The sequence below is a fragment of the Alligator sinensis genome, unplaced genomic scaffold (assembly GCF_000455745.1).
Source record: "Alligator sinensis unplaced genomic scaffold, ASM45574v1 scaffold1950_1, whole genome shotgun sequence".
Taxonomy (NCBI): Eukaryota; Metazoa; Chordata; order Crocodylia; family Alligatoridae; genus Alligator; species Alligator sinensis.
Genome location: NW_005843422.1, coordinates 19,146 through 30,654, shown reverse-complemented (window position 1 = coordinate 30,654; position 11,509 = coordinate 19,146). Strand labels below are relative to the sequence as shown.

Here is an 11,509-nt window from a genome sequence, read left to right as displayed (position 1 = left end):
CCCTTCCCATACCCGTTATTTACCTCCCAGCACCCCCAAACTGCCCCAGACCCCCATTATCTACCCCAGTCTCCATTATCTGCCCAACTCCCAATTCTGCAGCTAGCCATACCAAATTCTCTCAGACCCCCCTATCTGCCCTGCACTCCCATATCTGCCCCATCCTGTATTTGCCCCAGCTCCCCCGAAACTGCCCCGTTATCTGCCCCTCATTACCATATCTGAGCCCAGCCCCCAAACTGCCCCTAGACTCCCATTATCTCCCCATCCCATATCTGCCCCCAGCCCACCCCAAACTGACCCCAGCCCCCAATTATCTGCCCCATCACTCCCATATCTCACCCTAGCCCCCCCAAACTGCCCCCCGACTCCCATTTATCTTCTCCCCATCCCATACCTGCCCCCCTCTTGCCACAAACTGCCCCAGACCCCCATTATCTGCCCCCCAACTCCCATATCTGCCCCCCAGCCCCCGTATCTGCCCCAGGGGTACCTGCTCAGCCACCTCGCGCACAGACTGGACGCTGGTGCCATAGAGGTGGCTGTTGTACTGCCCAGCCTCGATGAAGCGGTGGCTCTGGATGTCCTTCTCCATCTTTTCCCGCGATGACACAAAGTGGTAGTCGCGCCCGTCCACTTCATACTCCCGCTTGGGCCGCGTCGTGTCTGCTGGCGCATGCGCACATGTGAATGCACCCCCGACATGCCACAACACGCCCCTGACACCCAACACCCCACAACATGCCCTGACACACCCCAGCATGCCCCAACACAGACCCTGACACCCCACAGCACGCCCCACAACACCCCCCGACACTCCATAACATGCTCCAACACACCCCAGCATGCCCCAATACACCACAGCACCTGACACCCAACACCCCACAACACGTCCCCAACACGACGCAACATGTGCAAACACACCCCAGCATGCCCCTGACACACCACCACGTGCTGCTGACATCTCAACGCATGCCCTGCCACACCACACCACACCACACCTCCAACACCACACAACATACCCCAACATGCCCCCGACACCCCACTGACACCACGCAACATGCCCCAACGCACCCCAGCATGCCCCCAACATGCTACAAAATACCCCTGGCACACCACAACATGATTCCATGTGCAATGATACCACCTGACACACTCTAACACCTCCTGATGGGTCACAGCAAGCCCTGACATTGCACCCCCCCCACAGTAACACACTCAGACACACCCTGAGGCATTGCAAGAGGCCCTGACATGGCCCTGAATGTCACAACGTGGGGCTGTGTGGGAACAGACTCCAGCACTGCACCGATGTGTCTTAACGCACCCCGACACAAATCACCACCAATGTGCCCCGACCCAGGACACCACAAACACACCCCAACACGCAGATAGATGCCCAGACAAGCAACATGTGACAACACACATTCCTGCATGCCCATGCAAGCCACAACAGGGCTACACAATGGGCTCCCCACCCTCTGGCCCCATTGCCTCCCCACCCCAGGGTCACTTACGGGGAACGCAGGAGCCGAACTTGTCGGGGAACTCAGAGAGGAGGTCGTCATTCACCCGGTCCTTGGTGGGGCCCAGGATGATGATGGGACGGGCGTAGTGCACTGGAGGGGTCATGGGGGTCAGACACCCCCCCCAGTGCCTCTCACTCTCAACTCACACCCCCCAGGCCCCCACAACCCTGCCAGTGCCCTCACTCTCAATCAGCAGCACTTTGCATGCCCCCCCCCCAGCTCAGCACCTACTCCAGAGCTCCCTCCCATCCTGGTGCACCCCCTGTCCCCCTCCCCCCCGCCTCACCTTCCATCTGCACCACAGTCTCGTAGCTCAACACTGAGTCTTCCCGACCTGGAAAAGGTGGGGAGGGGGAAACAGAGTGAATTTCTCCGCACCTCCGGGAAGCAGGGGGCTGCAGGTCAGGAGTGAGAGGCACCGGCAGCATTGAGGGGGGCAGGGGCTGTGGGTTGGGAGTAAGGAGCACCGGCAGGATTAAGGGGGACAGGGGCTGCAGATTGGGAGTGAGGGGCACCAGCAGACAAAGGGACGGATGCACCCACCTTGTGAGCCCGATCCTGGCACCCGATCCTGGCAGGGAGGAAGAAGAGGCCGGGAGTGAGACAGCCGGACACGGGGGCCAGGAAAGATGGGTTCTGGCCCCCGCCCCAAGTCATGTGCCCCCCCATGTGCAAAGGTGGCCCCATGCACTGGCCCATGCATGTGCACATATCTGTGCAAGGGAACAATTTTCACACCCCAGCCCTCATGCAAAGCAAAACTGCTGGCCTGGCCCCACTGTGAGCCCAGGGGGGAGTTGGGGAGACATCAAGAATTTAAAAAAAAAAAAAAGAAAAAAGAAAACAAGGTGATTTTTGAGCAAATAGAAACATTGTTTGCTGCCGTTTGCAAATGTCAATTCTTTCCCTCTTTTTTCCCCCTCTGTTTTAATCCAACTTCTCTGATTTTTTGGGGTCAAATTCGCATTGGAGTCTTTTGATTTCCTGCTGGACACAGGACGCATTTCTAACCTTGAAACCCGGGTGCTCCCAGTTTTAAAAAATTATATTCAATCCAGTTTTTCCGATTCCTTTAAAATCGACATCAGGTTAGATCCATCTATGTCTATGTAGCAATATCCATTGATCCCTATCTGATCCATCTATCTCTGTATCTATTCATCTCTCAATCTATCTCTATTTATCTATATCAGTCTATCTATAGCTATCTCTATTTATTGATCTTTGTATATCAACCTATATCTATTGATCCATGTATCAATCTATTTATATCTATCTGTATCTATGTCTATTGATCTATCTTGATTTAGCTATCTCTATCAATCCATCTCTATCTACCGATCTATCTATATCTATATCCCTTGATCTAGTCATATATTTATCTCTATCGATCGACTGATCTATATCAATCTATTTATCTATCTATATCTATTGATCTATCTCTATCGAGCTCTATCTATCCAACTCTATTTCTCCCCCCCACCCATCTATCTATCGCTATCAACCTCTCACTACAGAGCACAGGTGCTGCTACACCTCTGTCCCCGACGGTGCCGTCCAGCCTCCTCTGTAAGTCCCCCAGGCACAGGGAGTGCCCAACTCCCCTGGGTTCCCTCCGAGCCACCCACCACTGTGTCTGCTGGAGATGGGGCTGCAGGGTGCACGGACCACAGGCCGCAGCCCACCAGGCGTGCCAACGGACTTGTGTTGTTTGTTTATGTACACACACACACACATACACACATACATATGTACGTACATATACACACATGTAAACATGTATATAGATGCACGCACAAACACACGTGTGACCCCGCCCCTCCCCATGCAACGCCCGGCTCAGCGCTCACAGGGACCTTCGTGCAAGCCCCCCCATGCACTCACCTTGGCTTTGAGCCGTGTCCACTCCCGGCGCTCCACCCTGAAGCACACAGCACCGCAGTCAGGCCCCGCCCCTGCCGTGACACAATGCCCTACTCCCTGCGCCACCCACTCTCCCACAATGCCATTCCCCCAGTATCCACAATGCCCTGCTTCCCACCCCCTCATTTCATGATGCTCGTCCTTCCCGCATCCAACGATGCCCCCTCCCACCCCTCCAGCATCCCACAATGCCCCTCTCCACCCCTTCACTCCCCCATAATGCCCCCTCCTGCTTCTCCCCAGTGTCCCATGATGTCCTGCTCCCCCAATATCCTGCTCCCCACCCCTTCACTCCTCCAATGCTCCTCTCTCATCTCCCAGTGTCCCACAATGTCCTGCTCCCCCAAGATCCCACAATGCCCTGTTCTCCACCTCCCTCAGTCCTCCACAATGCTCCTATCCTGGCCCCCCAGTATCCCACAATGCCCTGCTCCCCCAACGTCCTGCTCCCCACCTACCTCACTCCTTTACAATGCCCCTCTCCCAATGCCCTGCTCCAATATCCCACAATGCCCTGCTTCCCACCTCCTTCACTCTTCCACAATGCCCCTCCCCTTTCCCACCCCAGTGTCCCATAATGCCTCTCTCCTGCCTCCCCAGTGTCCCACAGTGCCCCTCTCCCACACCCTCACTCCCCCATAACACCCTTCTCCCACTTCTCAGGGTCCCACAATGCCCTGCTCCCTCAATATCCCACAACGCCCCATTCTCCACCTGCTTCACTCCTCCACAATGCCCCTCTCCCATCCCATCACTCCCCCATAACACCCCTCTCCCACCCCCCCATGTCCCACAATGCCCTGCTCCCTGCCTGCCTCTCTCCCCCACGAAGCCCCTCTCCTGCCCCCCAGCCTCCAGCGCCCCCAAGCGGTACCGGCGCTTGCTGGGCACAAAGCCAAGGGCAGGCTCAGGGCCAGGGGGCAGCTCACGCCGTGCCTGCCACCACTCGTCGTCACCGGCATCCAGCACCTGCAGCACATCGCCGAACCGGAAGGACAGAGCCTGGCTCAGGAACCCACAGTCCTTGGCCTTGTCATAGTCGAACAGCGCCCTACAGACAGTGGGAGGGGTCAGTGGGAAAGGGACCCAGGTGTCTGGACAGTTCTCAGAATCCCTCCAATGTTGGGAAAGGGACCCAGGTGTCCAGGTAGCTCCCACAATCCCCCTGATAGTGGGAAAGGAACCCAAGTGCCTGGGCAGCTCCCAGCACCCCCCAACAGCAGGAAAGGGACCTAGGTGCCCAGGCAGTGGGAAAGGGACCCGGGTGTCTGGGAAGCCCCTGGCACCCACACACAGCAGAAAGGGAGGGGCCCCAGGGGGTAACGAGGGCATCCTGGAGTGGGGGTGACCAGGGAAGGGGTCCCTGGGTATGGATGGGAGGGGTCTGTGGGGGGACTGAAGGGGGTTGGGGGCCAGGAGGGGGATCAGGATTGTCCCATGGGGGTGGATGTTTCCTCAGTGGGTCTAGGGCTGGTCACAGGGGGGTGGGGGGGTCCCTGGAGGGGGCTGGGAGAGTTTCAGGGAGGTCCCAGAGGAGAGATTTGCAGGGGATCCTTGAGGGATTGAGGAAGGTTCCAAGGATTGTGGGGGGGCTGAGTCCCAGAGGGGTTTCGGGGTCTGGAGGGTCCCAGGGGAGTTTGAGGGGATCCTGGGAGGGGAGGGGTGTCCCTGGAGATGGAAGGGATCATGGGCATCCTGGAGTTCCTAGGAGGAAGGGGGGCCCCAGGGAGAATTGAGGAGGTACAGGGGGATAGGGAGGAATCCCAGGGGGGAAGGAGGGGTCAGGGAGGACTGAGGAGGTCCTGAGGGGATGGGGGGAGTCCCAGGGAGGACTGCAGTGCTCCTAGGGGGATGGGGGGTCCAGTGGGCATAGGAGGAAGGGGTCCCAAGGGGGATCAAGGCGATCTCTGGGGGATGGGAGGGTCTGGGGGGTGCCAGGGGGATGGAGGATCTGGGGTGGGAGGTGCGGATTATGAAGGTCCCAGGAGGGATGGGGGAGGCCAGGGAGGATGAGAGAGGTCTCAGGGGGATGGGAGGGTCCCGAACCGGACGTAGAAGCCACGCTTGGTGCTGCCACGCAGGGAGGCGCTGCCCGTGCCAGTGCCAGTGCCAGAGCCGAGGCTGCTGCTCATCAGCTGCTCCCGCAAGTCATGGATCTTGGCCTCGAACCGGCTGTACTCTGGGGAGGGGAGGGGACAGGGTCAGCTTGGCCCCGCCCCTGAGCCCCACCCTTGGATCCTCCTCCAGCTCCCCACACATCCCTCAAAGGCACTTGCCTACGTCCATTGGCCCAACCCCCAGGTGTTAGCCCCACCCTCCCAACTCACCCTCTGGCTTGTACTGGGCCACGATGGTGACGCTCTGCCCTGCATTCTTGAGGGCGACGGCTGCCTGCTCATGTGTTGCACTGCGCAAGTCCACACCGTTCACCTGCCAACACAAGTGCGCATGCCTGGCTCGCTCAAGGGGTGGGAGGGCTCACATGAGGGATGCCCCACCCAGTTCAGAAGGATGGGAATTGAACAAAGGGAGCACAAATACCCATGGCTTACACCACGGCAATGGCAGCCCACCCAGGGATGCCAACATCATCACCCTCATGGTTTCAGGGATCACACAAGCCTGGGGGTCAGCATGCCTGCCTTGCATGAGGAGAGCAGGGAGCTTGCTTGGGGGAACCCCATCCAGGCAGGTCCCGATCCTGATCCTAGGGCCCCTCCCCGAGGCATGAGGGGGACAGGGGGCCCGATCCTGGGTCCCCCACTCACCGAGAGGATCTGGTCACCCTTGCGCAGCTCCCCACTGAGATCAGCCGGGCCGCCGGCCAGGATGAAGGAGATGAATATGCCCTCGCCATCCTCCCCGCCCACGATGTTGAAGCCAAGGCCCGTGGAGCCGCGGTGGATCACGATGCGCCGGGGCTCCCTGTCAGCCACCAGTGTCACTCATGGTGATGGCTGCCTGGCAACCACCTCCCCACACCACCCACCACCATGCCCTGCAGCTGTAGCTCAGCCCACCCTGAGACCCAGGCATCTGGGTTGCCTCTCATCCCCAAAGATGTTATGTCACTGCCACCCTGTGGCTGTAGCTCAGTGTGGCTGACTTGTACCCCCCACCCTGGGACCCATATGTCCAGGTTGCCCCCCCCCAATCCCCAGAGGGTTGTCACCAGCACCCTGTGACTGTAGCTTATGGTGGCCGACTGTTGAACAACCCCTGCCCACTCCTGGACTCCTCTCCTCATACACATGCATACCCCTTAGAACCTGCCAACTGTTGGGTACAAGCGGCTGAGCCTGACATAGCCACAGGGGTGTATGTCAGCCTGTCCCCACCCCCCTGCTACCACCTCTGTGTCACAGCACATCTGTGTCCACCTGTATGGGACACGACCCTGGCCCCCTGTGTCTGCCTGCACCTGGCACCAAATACCTGGACACCATCATTGAACTGTAACTCACAGCACCTACTTGTATCTTGTTGCACACACCCGTATCTCCATGTCTGCTTGTACCTCATGTTGTAAGTCTGTCCCACCCTGTCTGCCTCTAGTTTACAGCATGTGCCTATACCCCACTATCTACCTGTACCCGTGTCCACTTGTACCTCATGTCATATACCTGTCCCCACACTTCTGCCTGCAGCTTACATCACTCACCTCTACCCATGTCCACCTGTAGCTCATGGCATTTGCCTGTACCCCTGTGTCCACCTGTGTGCCACCCCCCCCATGCCTGGATTCCCCCTCCCAGCCCCGTTGAGAGCAAAGCCCCGCCCTCACCTGGGGATGTCCTCCTCCCCCAGCATCTCCTTGGGGATGGGGGAGTAGCGGCGGGGGGAGGGGGGCGTCATGGCCTGGGGATACTCGCTGCCCAGGTAGCTCTGGGGCCCGATCTCGTTGTCCAGGTGCTGGGAGTAGGCTAGGGTTGGGAGGAGATGAGATGTGGCCACTTCTGGGGGGATAGTCGGGGGCCAATTGTATTGGCTCCTCCCCTCTCCCTGAGGTTGGGGGGAAGGGGAAGAGGGGAAAGGGGTGGCTTACAGGAAGTGAGGTTCGGGGCAATACCGGAGGCAGGACACTCACAGGAAGCGAGTTCAGAGGAAAATGGGAGGAGGATTACTCATCAAGTGATGCCACAAGGAGAAAAGGGGGGCGGAGCCCACAGGAAGTGGAAATGGGGGGGCAGTGCTCACAGGAAGTGAGATCAGGCAGGTTGGGAAGAGACAAGGCACTCACAGAAAGTGAGGTCAGATGGGGCAGGGCAATCCCAGGGAGTATTGCCAAAGGTGGGGTGCTCCCAGACACTTACAGGAAGTGATGTCATGAGGGGGGACCCAAGACACTTACAGGAAGTGGTGTTAGGCCGCAGGCCATGACAGAGCACTCACAAGAAGTGATATCAGGGGGCAGGGCACACAGGAAGTGCTGCCCAAAGGGTCAGGGCACACAGGAAGTAACCTCATTCAAGGTCAGGCACTCACAGGAAGTGCTGTTGGTGGGGGTCAGACACCATCTGGGAAAGGGGAAAGGGGAAAGGGGGGTGGGGAAGAGCCCTCACACAAGGTGCAGCTGGTAGGGGTGGGGCACTCACAGGAAGTGGCGTCAGACGCGGGGCACTCACAGGAAGTGATGTCGGGTGGGGCGTAGGCGTCATTGAGGTAGACACCTGTGGGCTTGGCCACCTTCAGGTAGACGACGTCATACGTGTTCTTGAGCGCAGCTACCGCGTCCTCATGCATCACATCCTCCAGGCTCACATTGTTCACCTGTCCACGAGGAGGTGGGGCTGTCACTAGCCCTGCCCCCAGGAAGCCCCACCCACCTCTTCCTCCCAGCCCCTGGCTTCCAACCCCACCCCTCCCAGTAGCTCTACCCTTTCCTCTATGTTCTGCGCATCCGCATCTTAGCCCATCCCCCTCTGTTGGACCCTTAGTCCTGCCCGCTTGGCCCATGGTCTCCTCCCTCTGACCTTTGGCCCCCGATCTCATGTAGGCCCTGCCCGCTTTGGTTCTAACCCTGCCCCCTCACCCCATAGCCACGCCCCTCACACTGTGGTTCTGCCCCTTCTCCCATAACTGCCCTCTCCATCCCAAAGTCCCAGCTTGTGGATCAATGGCCCTGCCCCATAGCTCCACTCCCAGGTCAGCAGTCACACTCCCTCCATCTTGTGGCTCCACCCACTTATCCTGTGGCCCTCCCCACTGTCTCCTAGCCCTGCCCCCACACCCCTTAGCCCCGCCCCTTGCCCCCTAACCCTGCCACTGGGCCAGTAGACCCACCCCATTCCCCTGATTCTACCCCCTAGCTCCATGACCTCACCTCTGTGGCCCTGCTCCCTAGCCACTGAGCCCTGCGCCTCCATCCTACGACTCTGCCCCCCCATCCCTTCCCCAAGCCTGTGTATTCATCCTTGGGGCTTCACCCCCTCGTTTTGTGGCCCCTCCCTCTGGTCCCCAGGCCCCACCCCCTGGCTCCACCCCCTCACCGCCAGGATCTTGTCCCCGATTTGCAGCCGCCCATCCTTGTGGGCAGCACCGCCCTCGATGATTTTGGTGACGTAGATGCTGTTGTCACCTGGGATGTGCTGGTTCCCGACCCCGCCTGCAATGCTGAACCCCAGGCCTGCAGGGTTAGGAGTCAGAGGTCACAAGGGGGCAGGGCCTACACAGGAGATAAGGGGGGGAACTGGGGCTGGAGCCTGGCCCTGCAGAGGACGGAGGCCATGAGAGGTGTGGGGGAGGGGATCAAGGGTCTAGGAGGGGGGGGTGAAAACTTAGCTCCGCAGAGGTCAGAGGTTACCAGGGCACAGGGGGGAAGAGCTATATAAAAGGCATATACAGGGGTCATAGAGTCAGGGGGTGGGGCTAATCCCCAGCCCTTTATGGGAGGATCACAGGGTCATGGGGGCGGGGCTAACTCCCTGTTGCAGGGGGTCAATGGGTCCCAGCCAATCCCCCAGCCCAGCAGGTGGTCAGAGGTCACGGGGCAAGGTCTGGGGGACAGAGGTTTGCAGGTTCACAGGGGCAGAGCCAACCCATGGCCTAGCAGCGGCAGCAGAGGGGCAGGCAGGGCATAGCCCTGTGGGGAGCAGGTCGGGGGCTGGGGGTCAGGCGTACCCTTGGGGCCCTTGACTAGCTTGACCTCGACTGCCTTCTCAGCCAGCGCCTTGCGCCGCATGACATAGAGACGCACGATGGCGCCAGCCTCCTTGAGCGCGTCCACAGCTGCCGAGTGCGTCACCTCCCGCACGTCCACGTCATTCACAAACAGGATGCTGTCGTTTACCCTGCGCATGAGGAGGGGGCAGGGCTCACACAAGGACCTCACTTGGGGACCCGCTGCCTGGCACGGGGACCTCACACAGGGACCTGCTCTCTCACATGGAGTCCCACTGCCTCACACAGGGACCTGGCATGGGGATCCACTGCCTCGCACAGGGATCCACTGCCTGGCATGGGGAAATTGCATGGGGACCCGGCACGGGGTACCACAGCCTCGCACAGGAACCTGCAACAGCGACCCGCTGCCTCACATGGGGACCTCACAAGGGAGTCTCACTGCCTTGCACGTGGAGCTCAGCACCTTGCACAGGGGCATGGAACAATCCGGCACTAGGCCCTGCTCCCTGCTCCACCCACCCGGACAGGCCCCGCGCCACCCCCCATTGGTACCTGAGCCTCCCGTCCTGTGCAGCAGCTCCGCCGGGGATGATCTTGGTAATGAAGATGCTGGGGTCGTCCCCAACGTGTGGGTTGTCCGTGCCACCTGCGATGCTGAAGCCCAGGCCCGAGTTGCCCTGGTGTGGGGGGGATGGGTCGGGAGTGAGGGGCACCAGCAGGGCTGGGGGGCCAGGGGGCTGCAAATTGGGAGTGAGGAGTACAGCAGGCAGGGGGAATGGGGGCTGTGGGTTGAGAGTGACAGGCACCGGCAGGACTGGGGGGGCACTGAGCTGCAGTTCAGGAGTGAGAGGCACCACAGGCAGGAGGGTGGGGGTGGGGGCTGTGGGTTGGCAGTGAGGGACACTAGCAGAGCTGGGGGGCAGGGGGGCTACAGGTCAGGAGTGAGGGGCACCGCGAGCAGAGGGGCAAGGAGCTGCAGGTAGGGAGTGAGGCACACAGCAGGGCGGGAAGCAGGGGCGTTGGGAGTGAGGGGTGCCGCGGGGGGAGTGGGGGGGCGTCTCACCCGCTCCAGCGTGATCTCCTCATACTCCATCTCGCCCTCGGTCCCATTCACCTGTGGGGGGGAGGAGACTTAGAGGCATGGCCAGGACCTGGGGGGGTGGAGCCTTGTCCTGGAGGCAGGGCTTGGACCCCAGGAGGTGGGGCTATGGCCCTGCAGGAGGCAAGAGGGCCAGATCCAGGACCCCAAGGGGGGTGGGTCTAAGACCCTAGGAGGCAGGGCTATAGGCCAGGGGGTGGGGCCAAGACCCAGGGGCAGAGCCAGAAAGCTAGGTGGGGCCAAGACCTGGGGGCAGGGCCAAGGGCCTTGGGGGTGGGTCTCCAGGGGGCAGAGAAATCACTAAGGTTGGGGGGCAGGATGGTTGGGGTGGAGCTCCAGCCCTGGAGGGTGGGGCCTGGGGGCCATGACCCTGCAGGGGATGGGGCCTATGCCACCCACTCCCTCCTACCCCACACTCACATAGGCCGGAGCCTCCAGCGTGTCCGTGTTCACGATCACAGGTGGCGAATTGGCCTGAGGGCGACACACGTCGGGGGGTCAACACAGCTGGGGGCTCCTGGCCTCCCCCTTGCTCTCACCCCACCCAAGGAACCCAGGCATCCAGGCTCACAAACCACAACCCAGGGGGCTGCAGGTCGGGAGTGAGGGGCACCAGTGTGCAAGGGGGGGGCAGGGGGCTACAAGTTGGGAGTGAGGGGCACCGGGGTCACCCCCCTGGCAGCCCTTTGTTCCTACCATGCCCCCCATCCTTGGCAATGGTAACCATGGCAACGCCATGGAAATGGGAGCTGGGGGAGACAGTTGTCACAGCAACAGCGATGTTCCCTACAGGGACCGAATCCTGTTAACCACCCCCCCCCTCTGGTGCCCCTCA

General features: G+C 60.4%; 1 protein-coding gene across 1 annotated transcript in view; it reads right to left on the bottom strand.

The window, feature by feature from the left end:
- The window catches only part of DLG4 (discs large MAGUK scaffold protein 4), a 12,649-nt gene extending 1,425 nt beyond the window's left edge, over nucleotides 1-11,224 (bottom strand). The window contains exons 1-16 of the mRNA XM_025195178.1: nucleotides 11,095-11,224; nucleotides 10,639-10,689; nucleotides 10,128-10,252; nucleotides 9,573-9,742; nucleotides 8,942-9,078; nucleotides 8,048-8,222; nucleotides 7,237-7,375; nucleotides 6,221-6,377; nucleotides 5,780-5,882; nucleotides 5,499-5,631; nucleotides 4,327-4,503; nucleotides 3,414-3,450; nucleotides 2,073-2,100; nucleotides 1,816-1,863; nucleotides 1,518-1,619; nucleotides 494-666 (exon numbers count right to left, since the gene is read on the bottom strand). Of these exons, the coding sequence (XP_025050963.1) occupies nucleotides 494-666; nucleotides 1,518-1,619; nucleotides 1,816-1,863; nucleotides 2,073-2,100; nucleotides 3,414-3,450; nucleotides 4,327-4,503; nucleotides 5,499-5,631; nucleotides 5,780-5,882; nucleotides 6,221-6,377; nucleotides 7,237-7,375; nucleotides 8,048-8,222; nucleotides 8,942-9,078; nucleotides 9,573-9,742; nucleotides 10,128-10,252; nucleotides 10,639-10,668 (1,734 nt within the window). The 5' untranslated portion in view covers nucleotides 10,669-10,689; nucleotides 11,095-11,224. The remainder of the gene's footprint in view (nucleotides 1-493; nucleotides 667-1,517; nucleotides 1,620-1,815; nucleotides 1,864-2,072; nucleotides 2,101-3,413; nucleotides 3,451-4,326; nucleotides 4,504-5,498; nucleotides 5,632-5,779; nucleotides 5,883-6,220; nucleotides 6,378-7,236; nucleotides 7,376-8,047; nucleotides 8,223-8,941; nucleotides 9,079-9,572; nucleotides 9,743-10,127; nucleotides 10,253-10,638; nucleotides 10,690-11,094) is intronic.
- Nucleotides 11,225-11,509: the final 285 nt, after the last annotated feature.